At 36.7% G+C, this 24,704-nt stretch overlaps 1 protein-coding gene across 1 annotated transcript in view; it reads right to left on the bottom strand.

Moving 5' to 3' along the window:
• RB1 (RB transcriptional corepressor 1) overlaps positions 1-24,704 on the bottom strand; it is an 82,204-nt gene that overhangs the window by 36,008 nt on the left and 21,492 nt on the right. The window contains exons 10-17 of the mRNA XM_026108423.2: positions 23,045-23,154; positions 21,942-22,019; positions 16,934-17,021; positions 16,140-16,256; positions 15,367-15,423; positions 15,246-15,277; positions 15,088-15,164; positions 14,676-14,878 (exon numbers count right to left, since the gene is read on the bottom strand). Of these exons, the coding sequence (XP_025964208.1) occupies positions 14,676-14,878; positions 15,088-15,164; positions 15,246-15,277; positions 15,367-15,423; positions 16,140-16,256; positions 16,934-17,021; positions 21,942-22,019; positions 23,045-23,154 (762 nt within the window). The remainder of the gene's footprint in view (positions 1-14,675; positions 14,879-15,087; positions 15,165-15,245; positions 15,278-15,366; positions 15,424-16,139; positions 16,257-16,933; positions 17,022-21,941; positions 22,020-23,044; positions 23,155-24,704) is intronic.

Genomic DNA, 24,704 nt, shown 5'->3' with positions numbered 1-24,704 from the left:
ACTGACCTAGACATTTTGAAAAGTTAAAACTGTGTAAAAGGCAAAATCTACATGTATCATTGTTACACACAGGAATATATACACAAGAGTATTTTGAAATGTCCTTCTACATATATATTTCTCAGCTATTAGAATACAGGGTATATTTTCTTCAAAATTAATGTAACATCACTGTAAAATTAAATATTTAAAAGCTAAAATTAAGTAGCAACCGTTGGTTCCCCCCACCCAAATTAATAATGGGGCCAAAAACAAGAATGGAACTAAAATGAATTTGCAGTTTGGATTTAGGGCATTCAGTTGCAACACAGATATACCACTACTAAAGAAAGCACTTGTACTGCAGGCCAGCATACAGAAGTATGAATCAATTTGGAGAAAATGCATACTGGGATGTCAGAGTATGTGTTATATTATCCAATTGGGTTTACCTCCTTCTGTAAAGCTTTTACTTAAGTGTTAGAACTCAATTATGTATTAACAACTACTACTGAAAAACCTGAGTTACTCGCAAACTCTTAGAATTTCACACTGACAGATTCACACTGCTGTTGAATTCAAAATTCATTCTCTATGCACTTAATGTATGAAAGAAAAATGCAAGTAGTTCGAACTAAACTACAACAGAAGTGGCATAGATTTAAATATCTAACACCTAAATAAGAGACAGTGATCTTAGCTGGGAATCCTAACCTCTTCTGATTCATATCCGACTTCAGAAAAATGTAGAAGAAACCCACTGTGAGTACAAATTCTAAACATGTCTTCCATATAAAAAAACACATACAAATTTGAAGATCAAAAATTTCGTGCAGAATACTGTTTTGTTTGGAAGCCAAATGACTCCTCTTGCTTCCTCCAGAACACTTTGGGAATAAAGCTCTCTGTCTCCCTGCTGGGCTATGTTTCAGCAGTACTTCCCTTCCTGAGCGTGACAAAGCTGTTACTTGGTTGAGTGACAACTTGTTTAATCACACCTCTGCATTGCACGAGCAAATGCTGCTGCAGCCTCACCCTGACAAAGGGAAGCTGCTCTGAGATTACGAAACTACCAAAAACAAAATCACTGACTTAAAAGCAGAATAAGCAGATGAAGATGCATATGGGTACTGCCCTGTAAATCAGACCTTCCTTAGTTCAAATTCAATCTTTGTAAAGTACTCTAGTTTCCTCAACTACAAAGTGCAGGTACTCCACATTTACCACAAAAATAAAAGTAGTGAAAGTTTAGTTAAGATATTTTTTGAAATAGAACAATGCAGGCAACAGTTGATAACTGACAATTAATGAGCAGTTCCAAAAGACAAATCGGGGGAGCAAACCTTCTATCAACGTATCTGATTTATGCCACCTTACTTAACATCAGAAAAGCAAAAGACTTCCAATTTGAAACGAAAACTTTTTGGGTAAGGAACATCCCTATTTCAGGATCTGAATAGCTAGCACCCTGTAAATGATGGTCCTGCATCTTTTAAATAAAGCTCCAAGTACTACCACAATTAAAGTAGACTACCCAAGCGATGTATGAGATGCTGCTTGAAGTATTTCTCTTGCTTAAGCACAAAGCATAGCTATGAAATTGTTCTAATACATGCTTGCTAATATCCTCCAAATCAAAATGATTTTATGATCAAGTATAAGCATCTACGTGAGACAGACATCAGGGTTAACCAGGCTTTGACGTAGTATTTGGCAGGAACCTATGACAGAACTCCAAAATGACAGGAGAGAACCTCTGTTCAAAAAGAGCCAGTTACAAAGAGAAAGATATGGAAGATGAACTGTTTGGAGCACTTATCTTCTCTGTAGGAAGCAAGTTAAATAGTTTATAATTTAAATGAATATTTTCATGTTCAGTATTTTAACCACTCCAATGCATGAAATGTACTACAATGTGGTACCTCGCTGGATGCGTGCATACAGTGCTGAGAAAAAACAGACCTAGCCACTATCTAAGGGGAGTGTCTGCTTTAAAAAGCCCTGCTCAGATAATCCCCGAGCTTGAGAGCTGACTTTTGAACCTATTTCGAAACCTTCCAGGGTCAAGGGAGCTCTAGATACACGCACAAGTGTACCCAAGCGCATGCTACCACTGGATTAGGAATCGCCCAAAAGGAGTTTGGCAAAAAGGGCTTTATACTGTTTTTACATTCAATGTGAAATTTGAATTTCTGGCTTTCTTCGGAATAGAATACAAGGCAAAATCAGCCTCATTTGATATACGTGTCTTTGAAATTTACAGAAATACAGCACCAATACCAAGTCAAATATTTCTTTATATTGTTCATTTGAAAGCATTTATAAAACCACAGCAGATACTTCAGGGAGGTTAGAAATCCTTATGTAGAATCAACATCCAAACTTTAATTTCTTAAGAAAGTAACTTCAGTCATTGAAATACAAAGACTGCAAAGGAACTCGTGAGATGAGGTCGAAGATACAAATGGCTGCACTGGATCAGATCCCAAACAGTCACCTAAGCTACAAACCCAGCAGTGGTGGGTGTTCAGTAACACTCAAAGAATTTTTCTTCCATGAACTTGTCTGGTCTCTCTCTGAACTCACGTAAACGTCTAATATCTGTGATATCCTGCAGCAAGAAGTTCAAGTCCTGTGGAAAAAAAAAAATCTAATCTTATTTGTTTCAAATCTACCAGTTTCCTTATTGTCCCCTGCTTTCTTTTGGGAGAGGAAATGAGTTTTTGATTGTGAGTGACATGGAAAATCTGAATGGCAATTATATTGGCCTCCATTGTCTCTATCAAATTACAAAATGATTTTCGTTTGCAGCTTTAGCCAGCATCACAGCAAAAGAAGAGATTTTCAGAACTAGATAAAGAATTTGCGTAAAAACCTAGTGAACCCAGTGGGGTTTGTACTGATAATTTTGAAAAATCCCACTCTAGCATGTTACTCCATTGCATTATTTATTCTTCCAAATTGCTTTCTAGGATCCTTTCAGACAAAGCGCATTTCACTCATTTTTCCAGCACTAAGTATATCTTAAGGTTCCTTTTATATATACACTATATATATATACGCTGTATGTATACACACACACACTATACCTGAGTATATGTAAATCCCGACAAGCTCCCTTTTTTGCCAGATTCTGTTATGTGTGCTATACCTCGGGGTAGGTGGCATTTGAGATTACTGACGAAATGCAAAACGATAAATTTGAAAAGTTAAGGCAAAATGTAAATCAAAAAACTGAAATTATAAATATAGAAGCTTGAAATGTCTGAGCTGAATTAGTTATCCAATGAACAAGGCACAGAAAAAAAAAAGTACCATTGACAATTACTGAACTAGAACATTTTCACAGCTGATTCAATCAAGTCAATTTAAGATAAATGAAAATTTAGAAAGCCCCACTTGCACAGTCTATTATTTCTGGAAGAAACTAGATACTTTCATTTCATATAGATATCATATTGACACCATGGATAAGTTTGTTCTGATCTTTCAACACTGAAGCTACCTGTAGCCTTTCACATTTTTCATTCCCCTCCCACACCCCAGTTCCTGTTATACAATTGCTTATAAAACATGCCCAGTTTTTCCTGTCAGAAAACTGGACTTATCAGAAAATTAAAAAACAAACAAAAACCAAAACAAGAAAATACACACCCCTGCATACATCATCTGGTTTACTATAAAGCCTACCATTTTTGTTGGAAAACTAAAAATTCAGGAACTGAGAAGTTAGATTTATAATTATTTTTTTTCCTATTCAAAAAGCAGTGTACAATCAGCTCTAGTTACAAAGCTAAAAGCTGCCTAGCACTAAGAAGGGTAAGATAGTCTTCCACAGTTTAAACATGAAAATCAATCCATAAGTAATAATGAAGGAAGTCCTCTAACTACAGGTTCCTAGCTTTTCACGAAGTGACAACTCTTTAAAAGGATAATTTCCCACATGCTTAGCTTTAAGTCCCCCTACCTTCATCTTTTTTAAACAGTGAGTTGCTACCTCAAAGAGAAAAGAAACCCTTAAATGACAGTGCTGGTTACAGGAAGCACCAGAAATTTGTTCTATTAGCTTGGGAATGCAACATCAAGTTTACTTCACATGAAAACAGCTGCAGCTATGCTAACTCTTCTTTTCAGATAAATTCTACAACATTGTTTCTTTATGAAAGAAAGTCAATTGTATATATTAGTTGCAAGCCTTTATGCTCCTGTAAAATTATGCAACATTAAACCTACTCATTTTTGGAATTTTGTCCTGGCAAGCTTTTTCTGAAAGCATACTACTCATCTAATAGGAACTGAAAGAACTAACCACTAAGGAGCGGTACTGGTTACAAATAATTTACCATTAGCCACAGCATTAGGAACTATACTTAACTATAGCTGCAAGCATCTATAATAAAACCTTGATATTTTCAGTGTAGTCACAGCATTACAGATATTTCTTAACATAAAAATTAGTTATTAGGTATACAGCAAAACACAGCAATAAACTTATAATATTGATGACCAAACAAGTCCAGGAATATCTACATTTTCAGTCTATAGAGAAATATCTCTTATTAAGGAAACCATATTCAAAAACTCTTGGTTTACATGTGGTCGTAAGGACTTAAGTTATTTAACATTTTTCAAATGCAAGAACCCCACTTTAAAAGCACTTTAATAGCATGTAATTTGATAGTTTGAGTAGGCAGTTACCCCCTTGAAAGTTTGAGAACTGGGCACAGGGGTGAAAAAAAGACGCATTAAAATATTTAACACCGTAGTTTGCTTACTACTGGAAACAGTTTCTATATACCACGGAAAAGTTAACTACAGGATGGGTCAAATAAAACAGTAGTAAGGAAAGACAGTTACTTAGGAATGTGACTCAGATAAAGAAAGCAAGACTGTCAAAAATTCATCTTTACACTACCAGTTACACCAGCTACAAAGATGTACGCCTGAGTAAGAGTATCCCATTCCAAGGAGGAAGTAGCACAGATAACAACTGCAGAATTGAATCCAAGGATTATTTACCTTCCTATTTAAAGAGACTGTCACATTAAATTTGCCCCAACTTCAGCAAGATTTAAAAAAAGAATGAACTGCAAATACATCTCCATGATATTTAATATATTTTCCTCACTGGCAACCTTTAAAATTCCTCCAACATATTTACAATACTGATATTGCAATACCGCAAAATGAAAAGCTGAAGTTCAAACAATCTAAAAAGCACACTACGACTGAAAATGAAAGTACTATAGCCAGGGTATGACTGCCAAAGCATTGAACAATATACAAAGTGTAATGAAAAGCAAAGATCACCAGAAAATAATTTTTACTATTTCTTGTAAAATGTTACCGATAATCAGGACAACCTAAAGGAAAAAAGATCACACAACATGGTATCATGCTAACCAAGTTTTATTTATATGGCTATATCCTTATTTGGGACTGCTCTAGACACGGGCAAGGTATCTCTACATAGCTAGATACTGCAACCAGTGTAGTGGCAGCTGCATGTAACAGAGGCTGCAAAACCCAGGTGGCATGCATGGCTGTAAATGTATAGTGAGAAAGAGAGTGCTATACCCCTGCTTCTGTATCCACAATGGTAACAGTACTCAGCCGAAGTAATTATAGCTCAGTGACATCTATGTGACAGAAACCGCAACAGCAACTATAGGAGAGATAATATAAGCAGCAACCTCAAGTAGAATTAGATGCAATTAAAGAACTTCATCTGTTAATGTCCTGTTAATGTTGAAAGGAAGGGGAAAATACAGTTATGAAGACTAATATTAAACATATGATTCATTTCCTTTAACCTTAACTGAGAAATATTATGCATATAGTTTAGGCTGGTCCCCGAGACAGATATTCTCTATAGTCAGTGGAGAGAGGTACCTTCAGATAATAAGTAATCCCATCCTAAAATACTTGTTTAAAATAGAATGGATTCCTTTCTGGAAGTGCCTCTGCCTCTCAAGTACAGATGTAGCCTATACAGCCAAGTTTTAGAAGGCTAACAAGGTGGGATCCATATCCCCCAGTAAGAGAAACTCTACATTTTAAAGCAGTAAATGAAGTAAAGAAAAGTTTAAACCATAATCAAGAACAGCATCCAAATTTCAGAGAATGAAAACAGACTGCATAGCTGCTGTGTCTTAAGTAACCCCTTTGGTCATGTTTGTATTGAATCAAAATAATCTCTTAAGGGTTGGGCTAACTTGATATACCTGCAATAGAATAGTCTATTAATACTGCATTAAGCATGACCAGCATCTTGCAACTCCAGCAACTGTTTTGTACCCTTAGTAAGAGCCTATCAAAAAGTGAAGCCATTGCAAACATCGACAGAAGCAGGAAATGCATGACCTCAGCTTTAATAGTGTTCTGGTCTCTCTTCCAGTAGCCTAGAGGATTTGGTTGGATGATAACACCCAAGCATGAGTAACAGCTTTAGTCATCTTCAGCATAAATAGGAGTGGCAGGGGAGACTTTCAAAATGATGGTGCAGACGCTAGAGTGAAGATTACTACTCAGTGTTCTGGCTGGTTTTTCAGTTTGCCTTCAGCTATTAAGGCAGATAAAAGTTTGAAGCCTCAAGAAGCACAATACAATTCCTATAAAAGAAAACTCTTGGGAAGCACTAGGAAGGTAAAAAACAGACTCGTGTGTGTGTGTATCTACATTTTATTCATGCATCTATTTAAAAAATATGTATACGCTCAAACTAAAAAAAAACATACAAACATATACACACACAAAAAGCAACTATCTTGCAGACATCTATAAATGTGCCTAATATCAATAAGGCAGGAAGTATAAAGCTGGCATTTGGTTTAAAAGCCTTGTTTTAGAGGACTTTTCAATGACAACTGGAAGTGACAGAGCTAATTCTTAATCTTACCCCTCCAAAAAAGTAACTGCAGCAAAACCAGTGTGATTCTTTAGCGCTATCATGCTAGGCAGCAGTGATGGCAGTGACCTCTCTCTAATCACACACTTCTGGAACACACTCACAGCGTAAGCAGAAATATATTTAGTACGTACAGACAGAAAACCTCAAATGAACTCTCAGTTCCTTCTGTAAGGTTCAAGCTGCAGCACTCCTAACGTAACTTTTAAAAAGGAGCGTGGCAAGCGTGTGGAATGGCATAACTTGGTGAGGCTGAGCATACTGTATTTTTCCCTTGTAAGAAAAGCCCTAGGAAATTTTAAATTACAAGTCATAGCCCATAGCAGCTTACACACTGAGACAGAATATTAGGTGCTGAAAATCCAACAGAACAATCACAAAAGATTGATGATGGCTGCAAGAACAATCTGCTGCCTGCAATTCTTGAGGCACCCATCTTTGCACTAGTGAAGTCCCCCAGATATTTCATATTCTGCTAGTGAGCATGCTCAGAAATGCTGTCATTCTGCATAAGTCAAGCATTTTTTGTGCCTATGGCTGTGCCCGATTCACAAATTATGCATCTAAAGTCTTTGGAAAGCAAGATTTACGAAGGTATGAAAAGAGCACGTCTGGCATAAACTAGTTTTGCTGAGGGAAACCAGCTGGAAACGTGTGATTCATGAAGCCGAAAAGAGAGACTGGAAGAGAAGGCATGACTCCTTTGCCAGGGCCCAAGTCGCTCTCGTGGTGGATCCCACGACTCCCTCTGTAGTCGTTGCCAGCACAAGCCATGGCCTATCCTAAGGCCTAGGGGGCAAGTGGCCAAGTACAGCTTGTATCGCACAGCTAAGCTTTCTCCACCTCTAGTCCACACCAAGAATTGAAAATAGTCCCTGATCTGCATTATACCCCAAGCCTTGCCTAGGCATTGCCTGCAAGAGCGCTGGCAAAGGCCAAAACGTGCCAGGAAACCAGTTACCAATGAAATACGAAAGATGACGGTGGGGCAGTACTCAAGCCTGAACCACAGTCCCTTTTAGGCTGTCAGTATAGATGTAGTCCCAAACCCCAGTCTTTGCTGCCTGGCCTTCCTCAGCAGCCTGTCCAGCAAAGTCTTAGGATCAGTCTTCTACTACAGCAGAAAGTGATTTATCCAGTAACCTACTGTGTAAAGTATTGATGGTATGACCATCACTTCTCCTTCCAGTTTTAAAAGCAATGACTTAGATATCCAAGTCAAAGAGAGGGTTCAGACTGCATGTCAACATCTACCTCCAGAAGGGATACAGGACTTCAGACATACAGCTAATAGAAAATGCTACAGAGAAGCATATGTACCACAAGACAACATACTAGCTTCCCCTTCACTTAATTATGGCTTAATTCTGCCATCTAAGGAGCACAGAAACCTAATTTAGAATTGTACACTGTACCCACAGAAGCAGGCACTGAAAACTTAAACATAGCAAACTCCACAACCATCAAGTCCTTTTCTGGATTTGAGTGCTGACATAGAGTTTACGGTCAAAGATCAGGTGGCTGCATAGTTAAGCTTGTACTATACCAGATACTAAGGAGTACTTAATTCTACTCCTTACAGTTTTACCCCGCTCTGGATTTGCCTAACACTTTTTCACAATTTTAAACATGCCTTTTTGGTATTTTTGTCCTTACTATATGATCAGGTAGGTCTGCTGTCATTCCAACTCAGTGAGTTTGTCATACTAATGTAACAAAATATATTCTTAGGGAACACATTATTCTCTTCAGGAAGGTATTTCCACCACAGTGAGCCACATAATTTAAAGCCAACAAGTCTTTGGTGTGGGATGAGGCAGCCAAGTACAAACATTAACTACATATTTAGTTGACAAACATTTATGACAAACATTCAGTTATATTAATCAATGATACACTACGCAAAGCTGCACAGTAGCTTTCCTTGCAAATGATTAACTGGCTATACAAACCACAGAGAAGAAGGAGGAGCTGATACAGGAGATGTGTCAGGGAGCACAGCTTAGATATTGCCACACCAAAGTTGTTATACATCAGAATAAGAGGTTTACAGAGCCTGAGGATAGAGCAAAGTACAATTGTCTGCTTCTGATTGTATTTTATCCATTAACAGAAAAAACCTTCTTCATCCCGTATCAGTCATTGAAATTCTAGATCACAATACACATGAATAGTGGTGTTCTTCCTTAAAAAATAAAAACACCAATTACAGTAGCAAGTCTTAAAAGAGCAAAATTGTCAAAGGAGGGTATGGTTTCAACTGCTGTAGTGCAATGCACTACTAATTCAGTTCATCATCTGTTTTTTTCTCTTTCACACACACATACCAAAAAACTCAAAGCTCTCTGACCAAATCAGCCCACAAATTAACTCCATTCAGCCCACAGCACAGGGATATAGCCAGCACACTTCCCCATTGCCTTCTGGGCTGTTGTGTGTGTGGGGGGGTGGGGTGGGGGTGTAAAAGCAACACAGCTGCCCCTGATCCCTACTAACAGCAGAAGCAGTTGGGCACCTTTCAGAGCTGCAGTCCAGCAGGGAGTAGCCTTTGCGCACCTCGTGTTCACACAGATGCACTACAGTGTAACAGCAGAAGTGCTGGCCAGCTCTAGAGCTGGGCATGGCCACGCTTCTTTCTAGCCTGCCTTACCGGGCTAGAATGAATTACCACATCTTTTGCTAAGGCTGCAGTTGGCCTGCAACTCCAGCACAGAAGAACTAGACCCTTTCACTACCCCATTTTGGGCAGCTGAAGCTTAAAGGAGCAGAAATGCTTTGCACATGTTGCCTCTGGCCCACCAAAGTCTGGCTTACAGAAACAGTGTTTTGTAGCATGGCCCAAACTATTTTAAGTGTGCCAAATATGATTTGAACCACGTATATACTCCATAGTCTATGTTTACTGTACACAGAACAAGGCGTTTACAGAAACTATGTTCCCTAAGCAGCAGTATGAATAGCATGAAAGAAATCTAGCAACTTTTCTGTTCCTCCCTGTTGATAGCTTATGAACAAAGTGCGAGGTGAGAGGCAGGGGAGCGCAACTGCACTGGGCCGCAGATACCTACGAAGAATCTATCTTTGGCTTTGTTTTTCCTGAGTCATTCAAGAAAGTAACAGATAACAATCTAACAGATAATTTAAGTCATGCCATTCCCTGAAAACAAATGCATTTCAGATATTAAAAGTTACATAGATGTTTCACTCAAGATAAAACATGAAAATTGATAGACTTGGTATTTGATTTACTTGCACTGAAAACATGCTTTTCCAAACACACTGCAGCAAGCGGCAACATTTGAGTGAAATATGTGACACAGCAGCTGAGAGGGCTTTCTCTCAGGGAAGATTCTGGAATTTGTTCACACAACCTTAGTTTGTGATATTAAAAACAATTATTTTCTTGGCTTGCTGCAAAAGAGATCAATTGAATAATTCTGGAAAAGGCTGAGGATGAACTCCTAGGTTAGGAGATAACAGCCTATCTCCATTTCATGGGAAACAGATTTTAATTATGCCAGGGTTTAAATCATATTTATATAAATACAATTAAAAAAACCCACTGTATGGTATACTTCTGTTTTACCGATAGAAGTTTTGCAGCATTAGTAACAGATTCTAAACTGAAGTCTACGTGATTATATTTGGAAGTATCGTCAACTCATTTGTAGACAATATTCAGAGTGGATAAAAGGTGTTTCTCCCTTCAAGGTCCAATAAAGATTTAAGGAAGAGAAGCCTTTTCCAAATGAATTAGTCAGTAGGGAGGCTCACCCCTTCTTAAAATTAAGAGGTATCGAGAACAAACTCCAAATTTTTCCACCCTTTATTTTGCCTGGCTATATTTTTTTGTTAAGAGAAAAGATGACCTAGAAAATCTCATCTTCTTCCTCAAGTACAGATGACTAAATCAGCTAGCTATGCAAAAGCTATAAACATATTCCCAATGACTAGCAAAGGAAAATATATTATCTTCAAATACCACTAAAAACCAGAATCCTTCACATTCATTCTATATAGCTTCCAAAGTCAAATAAAGGTCAGATGCACTCTTAAGATTTTTCTTCAGAGAAATTAGGCAAGGCATTTTTCCTCCCGAAAGCTTAGTGACAAGTAAATCTACAATAAATTTAACTATTCTGTATTTAATTTCTCAGTCCATTTAAAAATCTCACATTGCAGTCCTATTCCCAAAAGCAGTCAGAAGAACAAGAAAAAATTGGATATGTATAGCCAACACACCTGACGTTCCAAAGAGCAGACAAACCTTGCAACGAATTGTTTTGCCGGTCAAGGAAGGCAAGAACTAAGCAAAACCACGTGGGGCATTATGGATTATCAGAGTTAGATTATGCAGTTGTTTTTTTTAAAACTAAGTATTTTTCAATTGGTGCTATTCTTACTTAGCAAACTAGACTTTTTTTGCATAACCTTAATTCATTCCATACTTTTCTTCAGAGTGTAAACTTTTCCCTCCCAAAATTTGTATTCTCTAGGCATATAAGGAAACTTTAACCTTCCTGAGATTCCACTGTTTTTTGGATTATTAGGTAATTTGTTTAAAATTAAACAGTCACTTAAGATGAGATATTAGTTATAAATAAGCAGAAGTCATCTGGCTTTTCTCTGCTCCTTTAGAGTGTTTAGTGGTAAGACACATTTACCGGTATGAACTACGTTTTTCAAATTACCTATTCCCTTGAGAGAATTACTAACTAAAGACACGCTTTTTAAATCTTGTACACCATTGCATGGAGACAATATCCACGTAATGAACTGCACAGCAATACAATAAATCACTCCTTCATTCACTAGCTAAACCTTTCTAGGACACTTGAACAACATTTAACAGACTTATGTCTGCCACAGAAGCACTTCCTCCTTTTGCTAATGAAGTTGCACTTTTTCAAACTGAAGAGTCAGTATGTAGAAGCGAGGCAACAGTAGATATGCCATGCCAGAAATATCACGACTTCAGGGTTTTTTTTTTTTTTTTTTTTTTTTTTTTTAAATGTGTAGCCTTACAGTGTATGGGCCTCATTCAGATCCTGCACTGCGGTGACCCAGAGATGCAGCAAGCCATTTTGGCACTGCTAAATCTGACTGCTAAATCTGACTGCTTCCAGTCTCCTGAGCCACCATGACATAGTCTGCTGGTTAAAACTTGCAGCCTTTCCCTTCTGCCCAGTTATAGCACCTAACAGAGTTCAGACGTATTTTCTTTTTTTTTCCTCCTTACTTTTCTTAGCACTATCAGATGCTTACAGTACTCTAAAGTGTACTGACAACTTCAGATCACTTAAAGCTACATGATACCTACAAGAATTAAAATGTTTATTCAGATATTTTATATAACGGATGAGGAAAAAGAAATGATAGGGAGGAACATCAGGCAGAACTTCTAATGCCAGCTACTACTTGTCATTTGATTTCCTGATCCAACAGGCAAGTGTCAGGCTCCTTCCTGAATATGCCCCGTTCTGAAGGCGACATTTCTATTAGGGAATTAAAACTTGTGTTTCCAGCTTCACATTCATCACCATGATGGATGGGATGAATACTGGGCAAAAGGTAGGTAACTACAGAAGTCCCATCAGGAGGCAAAGGAGGCTGATGGAGAACCGCAGGGTACCTGCATGCTCATTATAACTACTTGTAGTTGGTTGCCAGCACCAGCTTCTCTCAACATTTTAGGGGATGTAATGTGCCCTCTAGCGATGAACTTCCCAGAAATGAGGAGCAGAAGCACCAGCAAACTGCAGACTGAGCATCCTCAGCTCTTAGAGATCCAGGTGAGACGATACTGAAGCCCACGAAACAGAAGGGCATTTGGATATGGGTACTGCATTTTTCTTTTTTACACCCTCCTCTACTCCACTGACTCTCTTTTCCATCCCTACTTTTAAGTGGCAGCCAAGCACACAGTGGAAAGGGAATAAAGGAACTGCTTTTTGAAATATTGGTTATTTTACAAATGCTTACTGGCAGCCGCTCAAGTTTTCTAAAGCCAAATGAAAATATTACCAGATGTATACTTCTGGAAAAGCGAGAAGATAAATTTAATGCATTAAAAAATAAATACCCTGATCATTCAGATAGAGAACTCTGAAAACTTAAAACAATCCTGTACTGGTTGTTGAAGTTATGATTTGTTTCACAGAAGCATGCAACTATACCCATAATTAATGAAAACACAACACTTTGGGTTTTCCAGTCTGAAAGCCCAAGTCCAAATCAGATTATCGGCATGCTGTGCTTGAATTACTGGGTAGAAATAGGTACAAGTGACTTGTTGCTGATCTCTTGTGGCTCCTCTTACATTCTGCAAGCCAATTTGAAGTCAGTGACTTCTTGATTGTGGAGGGTGAAACCTGGATAACTGTACTTCTTCCTTTGTCCTCTGACTGGTAACAATCACATATAGGCAGTCTTTAAATGTTGCCTGCGTGCTTCTTAAATACTGCCTTTTTTTCCCTGTTAGATTAAACTCTGATAAAAGGCTACCAGCCTCAAAAGTGCCTTCAAGCAGTTTTATTCAAAAAAACCAAAATCACGAAGAAATTCAAACAGCAGTAGAGAGAGGCCATATGCATTTCCTAAGACACCAAAACAAACATGCAAAAGCATTACAAAGGAAAAAACCTGACACCTTGGCACAGCAGCTGCAGCACTGTATCAAAAGTTCTGGGGTACATACAAAATCGTGGTGAAGAATGTGAAGTTGGAAACACAAGTTTTAATTTCCTAATAGAAATGTCACCTTCAGAAGAGGGCATATTCAGGAAGCAGCCTGACACATGCCTGTTGGATCAGGAAACCAGTGAGAGCTGGCACTGGAAGTTCTGCCACATGCTGCTTGAAGCATAATAATTGCTTCCATAGAACCCTGAGGCCAGTATGCTTCACCTGGTTTAGAAATTTGAATGCATATGCAGATACTGCTGCTCAAACAACACTGTCTCTGTTGCCAGAACCTGGGAATACAACCCCAAAAAGCTGATAAAGTACCACCATTATTAAATGTAAACTTTTTACTTTAAAGTCTGTACAAACCAAGCACAGATTACTCAGAAAATAAAGCCTGCCATCACCCATGGCATATTGTGTTCTTTAGACTTCCCAAAACTACGTAAGATGTGACAGGTTCTTTAGCAGTCCTTTTAAGTCCTCTCACATCAAAATTAGCATTCTTTATATTCTCCTACTTCATGGCATTAATAGCATATCTTTGGTTCATAAGTAACACACAACACAGAGAAACAATGTTTGACTTACTGAGACCAGCCTAAAAATGACTCAGTCTCCCAGCATGTGTCTACTTTAATGGGATCCAAAAATATCAAAGTAATTGAAGTGCAAAGGATAATGCAAATCAATATTTTAAGTACCATTAACAACCATACCAGATGCACAGAACTACAGTCCTACTGCCAAGTGAGGATGTATAACAATTAACTTACAAATAAAACCACAGAATTTATTTCCTTTTCTGTTGGCACAAAATACCATTTAAGGGCAATACCCTTAAAAAGATCCATGCAAGACTCAAAATATGTTGGTTTACAATTATGTAAATCAGCAGAGCTATGCTGATTTCTCTCTGATATAGCCTTTTGTCTTCAGATTAAAAAAACAAAACATGCCAAATCTAATCTGGTTTTGCTCTGGTTATTTTACTAGAGATTAATCTTAGTAAGACTGCAACTCATTTTATAGAGTTGGGTATAATTTTCTTTTTCTAGGTATACATGTTATACGAGGACAAATACTATTTTAAAGCACTACTTACCGATTGCCAAGCAAGAGATTCCATAATTCGATGTTCACAGCGTTCTAGATGCTTTATCATGTCCCTTGTTAAGCTTGGCTCTGCTTTAATAAAGCTTTCAATCACCTTGTAGAAGTCAAAAGCTTTTAAATCAAATACATTGAGAATCCATGGAAAAGACAAGTCTGTTTCAGCACTGGTACCATCATTTTGGGAAGCATTCCCTGCAGAAAAGACAGACTAGAATTATCAAAGTATTCTGTTCTTCCACTTCAGTCATTTTTTTTCCTTTTGTATTTATTGAATCAATGCTAGAAATTTTAGTGAGCCCTTTTTTTCTTATGAGTGACTATATTCTATGTATTAGAATAAATAACAATAATTTCCAATAAAAAACAATGTGGTTATACAGCACTTCTTAGATTCAACTTACTGCCATAGGTAGCCATGACAACCCCAACAGCGCATGCCAGAAGGGATGTGTGGAAGATGTTATCATTCAGAAGTTTGCTAAGGGGAAAAAGATAAGTTTATTAATACTTTTCTTAGAACTAAAATAGCAGTCTTCAATTATGAGTTAGGAGCACATACCTAAAATTGTGAACTGAAAGGCGTTCTTCTTCCTGAAATATATAGACCAAATCAAAGTTGTGAATATTTTTAGTATTCGAAGATGCAATACCAGTACTAATCTACTAGTACTAAAACTTACCGACTTTAGCATGGACTCCATTACTCTGTAATATAGCCGTACTCCAAGCTTATATCTCTGTTGAAAAAAAATCAAGAGTATTGCAAGAAGTTTTAACAAGCTACAACAGGCAGATTCTCATAGTTTAATGATTCAGAACATTTCTTTTCTTTGTAAAAGCCACTGTAAAGGAGTCATTGGCCCCAGCCACATTTGCCAATAGTACTAGAGAAGCCTCAGAGGTTACTAGGCTTTATGACAACTGCGGCCATGAGAAGATTGATTAATGAACTGTCAATTCATAGCAAACAGGATAAAAGAATAGAGTTGACAGAGACAGGGCACTGTAAGAAAGAATCTGGCTGGATTTGTTTGGCAAAATCCTTGCAGAAAACACAGATGGCCTACTGATTTTATATGGAAGTGAGTCACCTTTTAGTGTAGTTTTAGGCTAAGTTACCTCAGTGAACAGAATACATAATTCAGAGTCAGCTGCAAGTATATATTTTACTAATGGTATTTTATCCAGCAATTTTCCTATTCTTCATTAAAATATTTCCAGTATAAACCTCCCTTCAACACTTCCTATTGCTCCACATATATGAAGAATCATTTGTTAAATATTATCTTCACAGAGCATGGGGGGGAAAAAAAACACGTCTAGTTCCTCAAGTTGTAAAGAGTATTGTTACTTTCTACCATTATTAATCTTCACTGACAGAGGGCAGTGGGTCTCACATTAACTAGTACCAGCCGAGTCCAAATGAAAAATACTGAACCAAAATGCTAGTTACCTGTGAGCCAATTTCAGCACATCCCTGTCCAACTGCTTCAGCAAATTTCTTTTTGAAGACGTGGCCAAGACTTTCCACTCTTTTCAGGATACTTTCTTTAGGGTTCACTGTGCAGTTCTATTATAGTACAGTAAAAGAGGGCAGGGGATGAATGGCAAGGAAAGGATATTTTACTTCAAAAAAATTTTTAAATGATTTAATCAAATTATTCCTGCTTCACTTGGTAACATTTCTTTTCATCAGCTCATCAGCATAAATAAAAAAGTGGAGTATTTAAGAGAAGGAATTACTGTTCATGTTCAACAATTTCCAGCAACTACAACCTGACTTCCAACATGTAATTTACTGAAACTAACCAAAAACATGAGAAGTACCAACTACATTAATGGGAATTATGCCCTTCAAGTTAGGAACATGCTTAAATTGCTGAAGCTGAACATATGAGATCCTCTGAGTACATTCTCCTCCTCTTCCTCTCTCTCCTCCTTTGTCCATCCAACGAATACATAAACAAACCTTAATATTCAGTGCAGGAACAAATCTTTCAGTGCTTATATGGTTCCAATACACATCAGTTAGATAGAAGTGCTTTTTACATAAGAGTAATCACATTTAAACTGTCCTAACTAAAATGAACTTTAAAAATGATATAAATTATAAATTAATTATTTAATTATTTAAATTATTTATAATTACAAAGGAGTTCCCAAAACATGTGTCAGATCTATATGTATAAGTCTCACTTGAGTGATAATTCCAAGAGTCTTTCATAAATGTTTCTTCTAGTCACTTACATTGAAATATGAGACGAGAGTATCTGATGGTTTATCAGTTGCTGAGTTTAAAATCATCATTAATTGCTGAATAGTATTCATTGCAGCTCTGGAAAAATATAATAAGATGTATAACAAACATTCAAGTTGAACTGACATTTCTAGAAACTAAAGAGAATTTCAACAAACAAAAATTTTACAATTTAATTCTTAATGCAAGTATCAAACAAGCTGCTGGGAAAATTGGTTGCAGCATTAACCATTATAAATTCTGAACAGTGAACTGTTGCACTGATTATTACATGATTAGAATTCGTAAGTAAAGAACCAAAAGAACACAGATTAAGTAATAAACATTATCTAACAAGTACTTTTAAAGGCAATAAAATGGTGGAATATTTGAAATCCTTATATATGAAAACATTACTTTAAAGGCAGCAACTCCCTAACAGAAAACTTTCTCTTTTGTACAAAAATAATACAAAATACTGATGAATGAAGACAGATTTTGTGTCTCAATCACCTGTTCACAAGCCTAACTAAAATGTATTTAAATACGGTGCTCTTGAATATGCAGTCACAAGAAAGTAGTCTTTTTGCATCGATCCTTTGAAAAATTATATTTTTCAAAGATAGTTATCAGCATCCCTACTGGCCAATGGCATGAGAATGCTGACAGTCTTTCTACCCCCTCCTTGATATGAATCAAAAAGTCGCTTTAAAGCTTAACACCTTACTTTATCTCCAGTCCCTTTTATTTCCAACAGGAAAGCTGTTTTTACCTGAAATCCTAATTCTCCCTTTTGTGTCTGTAGCTAGATTAGAAGTGTTTTAAATAAAAAGCTTCCTAACTCTTGAAGTATTATGCATGGGGAAAAGGATAAGGAAGTTAAAGAAATTTTTCAATATCACTGAGAAACATAACTAATATTATTCTTAAAAAGTAGAACAAAAAATTCTTTGGCTAGATGAAAAGTGGAAGATCAAAATCACAAACTACTTTTTAAATCAAATTCAGTATATTGTAATATTGAAGTAAGTAAGTCTCTATGTAAAATCTTATTAGAATTGTTTCTACAGATACATAGTTGGGAAAAAAACAGTGGTGCCAAGACTATTTCTGTTTCCACATCATGCCTAGAACTTTCTTGCTAAAAATGGATCCAAACCAACAAATAACATCCACTAATTCATATCCAATGTTTTAACTTAGAAAACTACTAAAGCTAACCCACATAACAGCAAGTACTTCAGAAAAGCTGTAATAATTTAAATAATTGTAATAATTTAAATAATTAAGGATATTCTTAAGACATAGGATCCTGTTGTTTATTCCACAGATGGAAAATTAAACATGTCGTTAGCATGAATGTCCGTCTGTCTGTGTCTCTAGCATTTCTCTGTCTTCTAGAACTGAAATCCTGATGACAAACATGTCACACATCTATCAGAAAGGTCATTAGTTTAAGATAATAGAGCATGGCCTCTTCTCAAATAGCATAAATTATCCAGAAAGCGACTGGACTATCTATTAGTGGGGAAAGTAAGAACAATATTTTGTCATACAGGACAAGACAATATGTGCATAAGCTAGTGTCTAAACAACCCACATTTCCAACTTTTGGGAATATTATGTATCATTCTGCCTTTACTATTTGCACATACATACAGACTAGTCATATATCCATTAAGTCCAAAAATACTAATGTGGCTTCATTTCTTATTTTTTTAATGTATTTCAAGTTGTGTGTTAGCAATAGTACTAAGTTTCTGTTCTTTTTAGGTAGGACAATAAATTACTTAAATTTTCTCCTAATATTGAAGAAACAATTCTTCCACTGGTATTGCCACTTTCTGAATTTGTCATTGTTTTTTAAAATTTCTGAAGAACATAATCTCTTAAATATACTGAAGTATACAATACCAAAATTGTAGCCTTCATTAATAACCACTTAGATGTTTATTAACAAGGGGAAAATGCTACAGCCAAAGTAATAGCAGCTTGAGATAATCAGAGCAAGTTACAGTAGTTTAGAAAAGAAGTCTTTGATTTACAGAATTTTGGAGAAGTCAAACTATGATTCAAGAATTTGTTGCTAATCTGTACAGATGTCACACTACATACTTAAATGTTAGCAAATACAACTGAAACTTATGCTTTGCTTAAACTAAAACATTCTAGCAATAAGATACCTCTTCATATAGTTTAGCCCTAGGCAAAGCAATTTCTCTCTTATCTGCAGAAGTTTTTCTGCCAGAGTTAAAGCTCTGCACTTCATTGGTACTCGTGCATAGAAACGAAAGAAAGAACAACAAACTCTGTTTGATGAGTTACTACATTTACATCAGTACTGCAACTGTAAAAGGGTTAAGCCAAGAGACCCTGTAAACTGAATCTCTACCTCTGCCATGGCTTCATCGTTTTGGAGTGAAAAAAAGTTAAATGCAAATAAGTATATTTTGTTTGCAAATCATTTTAGGCAACTGAAAATAGCTCAGACGGACAAGATTAGATCACTTGCATAAAACAATAGCAAGTGAACTGACTCCAAAAACATCAAGGCTGAAACTTAACCATCTAAGCAATCTGTTCTTAAGCATCCCTTCCGCCCTTACCAGCCATATAAAAACACTGCATTTACTAGATAAAAGGAGGAGGGTACATCTCTAGCAAGAGATGCATAATAGCATGCTTCCTTCCTGTATTATTCAAATACCTTTAGCATCTGCATAAGCCAAAGCCTGAACTATTTTTCCTGTCCAGAAAGATGCCTCCTCTGGATGGCTTTTTCTGTACTCATGCTGCCTTCCAAGATTCTTCTAGAGCCCTAGAATAATCTATGCATTCATTTCCTGATGACGCCAGTTTTCAAACAGAACTTTTGGGGCTTACAGTATGTAACAAAACTGCCAACTTCAAGCAGTTATTTTTCCTCAGAAATGCCACTTAACCTCAATTTGATTCGTATCACTCAGAAAATAAAGACAGAAGAAAAAATACATGCTCAATCAGTATGGGTATACCATAGTTTCAAAAAAAGCTTTTCTTTAATCTACTTCCTGGAAGGTTTTGGTAAAAGTACTTCTACCAAAACTTTACTAGAAACGTGGAAAACCATAATGACAGTGGAAAAACTATACCGAAAACGCATAATCCGTTCCCATTATGCTCCGAACCATTATGCTCTGAACTGGAACCCATTTTATCTACCAATTTTTACATAAGGGGCCAGATATAAAGTCTACTGATGTCAATGATTAGACTCCCACCAATTTCAGGGGGCTTTAGAGCAGGTCCTCAATGCCTAGGTTCAGAAAGGAAACATTATAAGAAGACTAAAAGCAATAAGCATGGTGCTTTCAGCAAAACTGGTAAGGAGCTCTACTTACAGACAGTTAAATCCTGCACTTTCCACTCAATGCTGGTGATCAAAGGTTTACTGCCATCTAGTGACAGCTCTGTGCTTTAAGAAAAACGACTGCTAGAGCCAAAAATCACTGCTAGCAAATAAGCCTTCACTTGGACTGTCTTAAATGGTATGGCTTCTGCAAAGCTTGAAGAGCCCAAATCCAGACAGAGAGAATCTAAATATTATTGAGGGTTCTTTTAAATGCTATTATAACTCCAAAAGTGCCAACAACTGGCTATTTATGAAAAATTGGATTTCTTTGTTAAAAACCTTCCTGTTAGACATGTTCCATGTTAGATGGTCTAACTCCTGATATAGCACATAAGGTCTGGGAACTCACAGTCAAGCTGTTGTTTTTATGGCTAAAAAGCATCATTGCCAGGTAAAGATTAGAAGCTTAACACTAAAAGAAATCACTAAAGCAATCATATACATCCTTTCGCAGTCACCAGCAATTAAAAGCTCTTTCATATATTTATTGATCAATATCTCAGTTGCATATTTTCCTTTATTATGCTTATAAAGAAGCTTTTCAGAACCTTACTGCTCTCTTGGCCAGAAACCAATTAGTTTCTGCCAATGAGATTTAGTAAATTTTACAGTGGATGTACAAGCCCAGAGTCTAATTCATTCTTCCACAGACATATAAGCACTACAGAAGTATTTTTAATTAAAAGAATTATTCATTTGAGAAAATAGATGTAGTAAACCAGCATATAGTATTTTAACTTCTCTCATCTCTAGAGAATGCTAAAGAGAAAGGAATTTATAAGCAGACATGGAAAAAATACTTCCCTGTCTGATTTCATTATGCCTAACAATTAAGAATGACTCCCCATAACAGCATTTCTCTGTCTGCATAGCATTTGACAACATTTTAGTGACAGCTGTTTTTCTCCTCAAGCGTTCTTGAGAAAGAGGAATGTTCTAAGCCCCACTGAGCAAAACCATACTAATTTTGTTGAAAAACAGAGTATGGCACGGGGGGGGAAATGGTACACGCAAATCTCCTTTCCATTGTTTAACTGAACAAAGCTTGGAGCATTTCTGCATTTGATTGTAGATCAAAGAATCTGCAATTAATACCATGTTTCTACCACATTGTCCATCTTCTCAATAGATTGGAATATGCTTAGCACTCTGAAATGTAAATATTCCCACAGAGAAAGAAAACAATGCTAAAAATAAAAAGATCACAGGAGAAGAAATACATGTGCATATACAGCTTGACATCAGGAAAGGAAGCCATGAAGATACAGACCTAGGAGTAAAGATGGGAAAGGAAGATGGGAATACAGCTTACAAAAGTACAACCATGGGAGCATAAAGTTACATTCTCACAAGAACAAATATACTAATCTACTTTACAGACATTCTCAGTCATGAACTTCTTACACAATTAAATAAAAAGCCTTCTACTTTTTCAACAGCTTCAGCAGGAATTGGGGACACTCAGCATTCCTCAGCTTGTGCTCATTACTCATTAGAGACCAGAACAAGACTCAGCCTTAAAAAAATAAAAATGATTACTTTAAAAGTCAAAACAGCTACTTTCAAGATGAACTTTTTGAACTAGGATATTGAACAAAAGAAAACAATGTAAGAAAAAAAAATCATACCGAACAGGAGTTTGCGGAAGTATAACATTAAGTTCCTCCTCTGGACTGTTTTTTCGTGGTGTTCTCTCCAACTGTGAGCTACAGAAATGGAAAACAAACTTACATAGTACTGAAGTAATTCAAAAAAAGAATGTTTTCTATAAAGACTTGTTTAAAATGCAGAAAAAACTATGGGACAGATTGTTACAAAATCTAGGCGTCCGACCACTCCAGAGTTAGAATGATATAATTTAAATCGCCAAGTAGATCTGCTTTGGGCAGGAGGCTGGACTAGATGATCTCCAAAGGTTCCTTCCAACTTATGTTTTTCTGGAATTCTATTTACAACAAGAACTTAAAATATGCATATAGCTAGTAATAGCCCCATTTCAATCCAATTTTAAATGAACATACTTTTCTAGCATAGATAAAGCCACAGATTCATACTGTGAGATCGCATCAAGTTATGGAAATGTTGAATCATCAGTAAACACTGAAATTTTGCAGTATGACTAAAAAATTCAAATACATCTGTGTTATTAAAGAGCACCAGGAAACGTGCCTGGGCACTGGCACTCCACTGTCTGTATTGTTACATGGGCCACAGCACGCTTCTGTCCCATGCAAACTACCATTCCCCAAACAATTGCTGGGTACAGTTCAAAAGTCGGAATGGTCTTGGGACTACTCCCAGCAGGCAGCTTGCATATACCAACATGCTGTTTTAGGAAGCAGAAGCAGTTTAACTGTAATGTCATAGGCCATTTAATGCCAGCTAGTCCCAGAGCCAGAACAGAGTCTCAAGCCTATCTAGTTTACTAACATGACGTACCCTCCTTTTCCTCATTATTCCTCAGCTTCCTTTGAGCTATAGGGGCTTGCACAGAGTAAGAATTCGAGTAGAACTTCCACATCCTGTCAACTAGAGAAACTTTAGCACATTCCTTAATTATTCTAGCTGCAACGTAGAACAAGACTGGTGATGCTAAAAACATTTCAGTTGAACTACAAACTTGAGATCAACAGGATACAGAGATCTCCATGGGGGGGGGGGGGGGGGGGGGGGAATCAGCACAATTTCACATTTTCTATTATAATACAAAACAAGCAAGTGGAAATACTACCATGCTATGAGATCAGGCTGTAAAGTTTCATCACGATCCAGAAATAATCTTGCATCTATATCTTTGTTTTTAAGATAGAGCTCTTCATACTGCTTTGAGAGGACCTCAACCTCAAAAAAAAAAAACAAAAAAACAAAGCAAAAAACTGTTTTATAGCAACAAGTTTGACAATTTACTGAACAACATAATCTAGTCCTATCTCACGAATACAACACTGAAACTCTAAGAGAATGACCTTGAAGCTTACAAAGTCACTTCTTAAATAAACAACACCAACCTAGCCAGAGGAAAATTACCGTTCCCACGTGCAAACAGAAGATAACCTTTTATAAGAGAAAACAATCCAAGATCATGAGACGTTTCTGAAGAAACGTAGGCTCTGACACTGTAAGAGAGCTAAAAATAGCTGGAGTGCAAGTCAGACCTGCAAATCAAACGCTTCCAGGCTTTCAAATAGATGCTTCCAGACTAAAAAGGTGCCTGTAAGAGCAGGAAATTTTAAATCAGTATCTTTAGAACAGCTACTAGACAATCTGCTAAGTCCCCTTCTCTGCTGATTTGGAGATGAAGGACAAAACCCAAATTCCAGCCTTCTTATTCTGAGTGTAGGTAGAGTTTTCCTGTTCCATGTTAATATTTGTATTGGTGTAGTTCTTAAGAAACATACCTACTTCTACAAAAACATTCACATTAATTCACACCACACTACCTTTCCTTAAATTACTTTAAAAAAGTTTTAGTCAATTAGATTCCATGTTGATGTAACTTCATTTTTCAGGGAAAAGTATTTATTTTTCTTTGAGTGACTAACACAGACAGGAAGTCTGGTATTTTTAATCAGGGCCAGATACCAGCCTTCACTTTAACTCTGCTGCTGTGCCTCTGCAGAAGCAGACGGTGATCTGGCAACTACCTATTCCCTGAGCTCCTAAACACACTAAGTATTGGTGTGCTCTGGCAAATTCCAGCTATACAAGTAGGCAACACTGCATATGAAAACAGACTAGTCCCTAAACACTCCCAATAAAAAGCAAGCTGCAAGTACCTCATACAGAGCTCTGCTCCTCTTCATCTCCTTTTAGCTTTGAGAAACAAATTTGCACCAAATTCATCTCTTAGTTAAAACTCTGAGATAACACTATTAAATCAAAGATGATCTTTAGAATCCCACTACTTTTTTTTTTCATTAAAATTTTATCGTCTTCCTAATGGTTTAAGTGTGCTTTTTGTCTAAAATATTTCCGTGTTCTATAAAGCTTCTATAAATCTAAGATTCTCTCACTGCAAAAAGCAGCAGATCTTAGACTAAATGGCTGCACTGTGTTAACTAGGAAGAAATCTTCAGCCAAAAATATGAGTTCAGAATCAGTCTATTCCTTAGTTCATTCTTCAGCATTCTTCACCAAATATACACCAAAGACAGATGTAATACGACCATTAAGCCCCAGAAGCGTCTATTGTTTTGGAAACAAAATTAAAATGTATTCAAAGCTTAATGATTTTCATGAAGATGAAAGTCAATTTAAATGTCCCATACTATTATCTATTGTACTGAAGATCTCAACTATGGCTGATGGTTGGTTGGTTTACATATGTGAACTGACTACTTCTGAAATACACCTATAATGTTCTGCTTGGTTTTAGAACATAGCCTGAGACA

The sequence above is a fragment of the Dromaius novaehollandiae genome, chromosome 1 (assembly GCF_036370855.1).
Source record: "Dromaius novaehollandiae isolate bDroNov1 chromosome 1, bDroNov1.hap1, whole genome shotgun sequence".
In the NCBI taxonomy this organism is placed as follows: domain Eukaryota; kingdom Metazoa; phylum Chordata; class Aves; order Casuariiformes; family Dromaiidae; genus Dromaius; species Dromaius novaehollandiae.
This window is presented reverse-complemented; position numbering and strand designations above follow the sequence as displayed.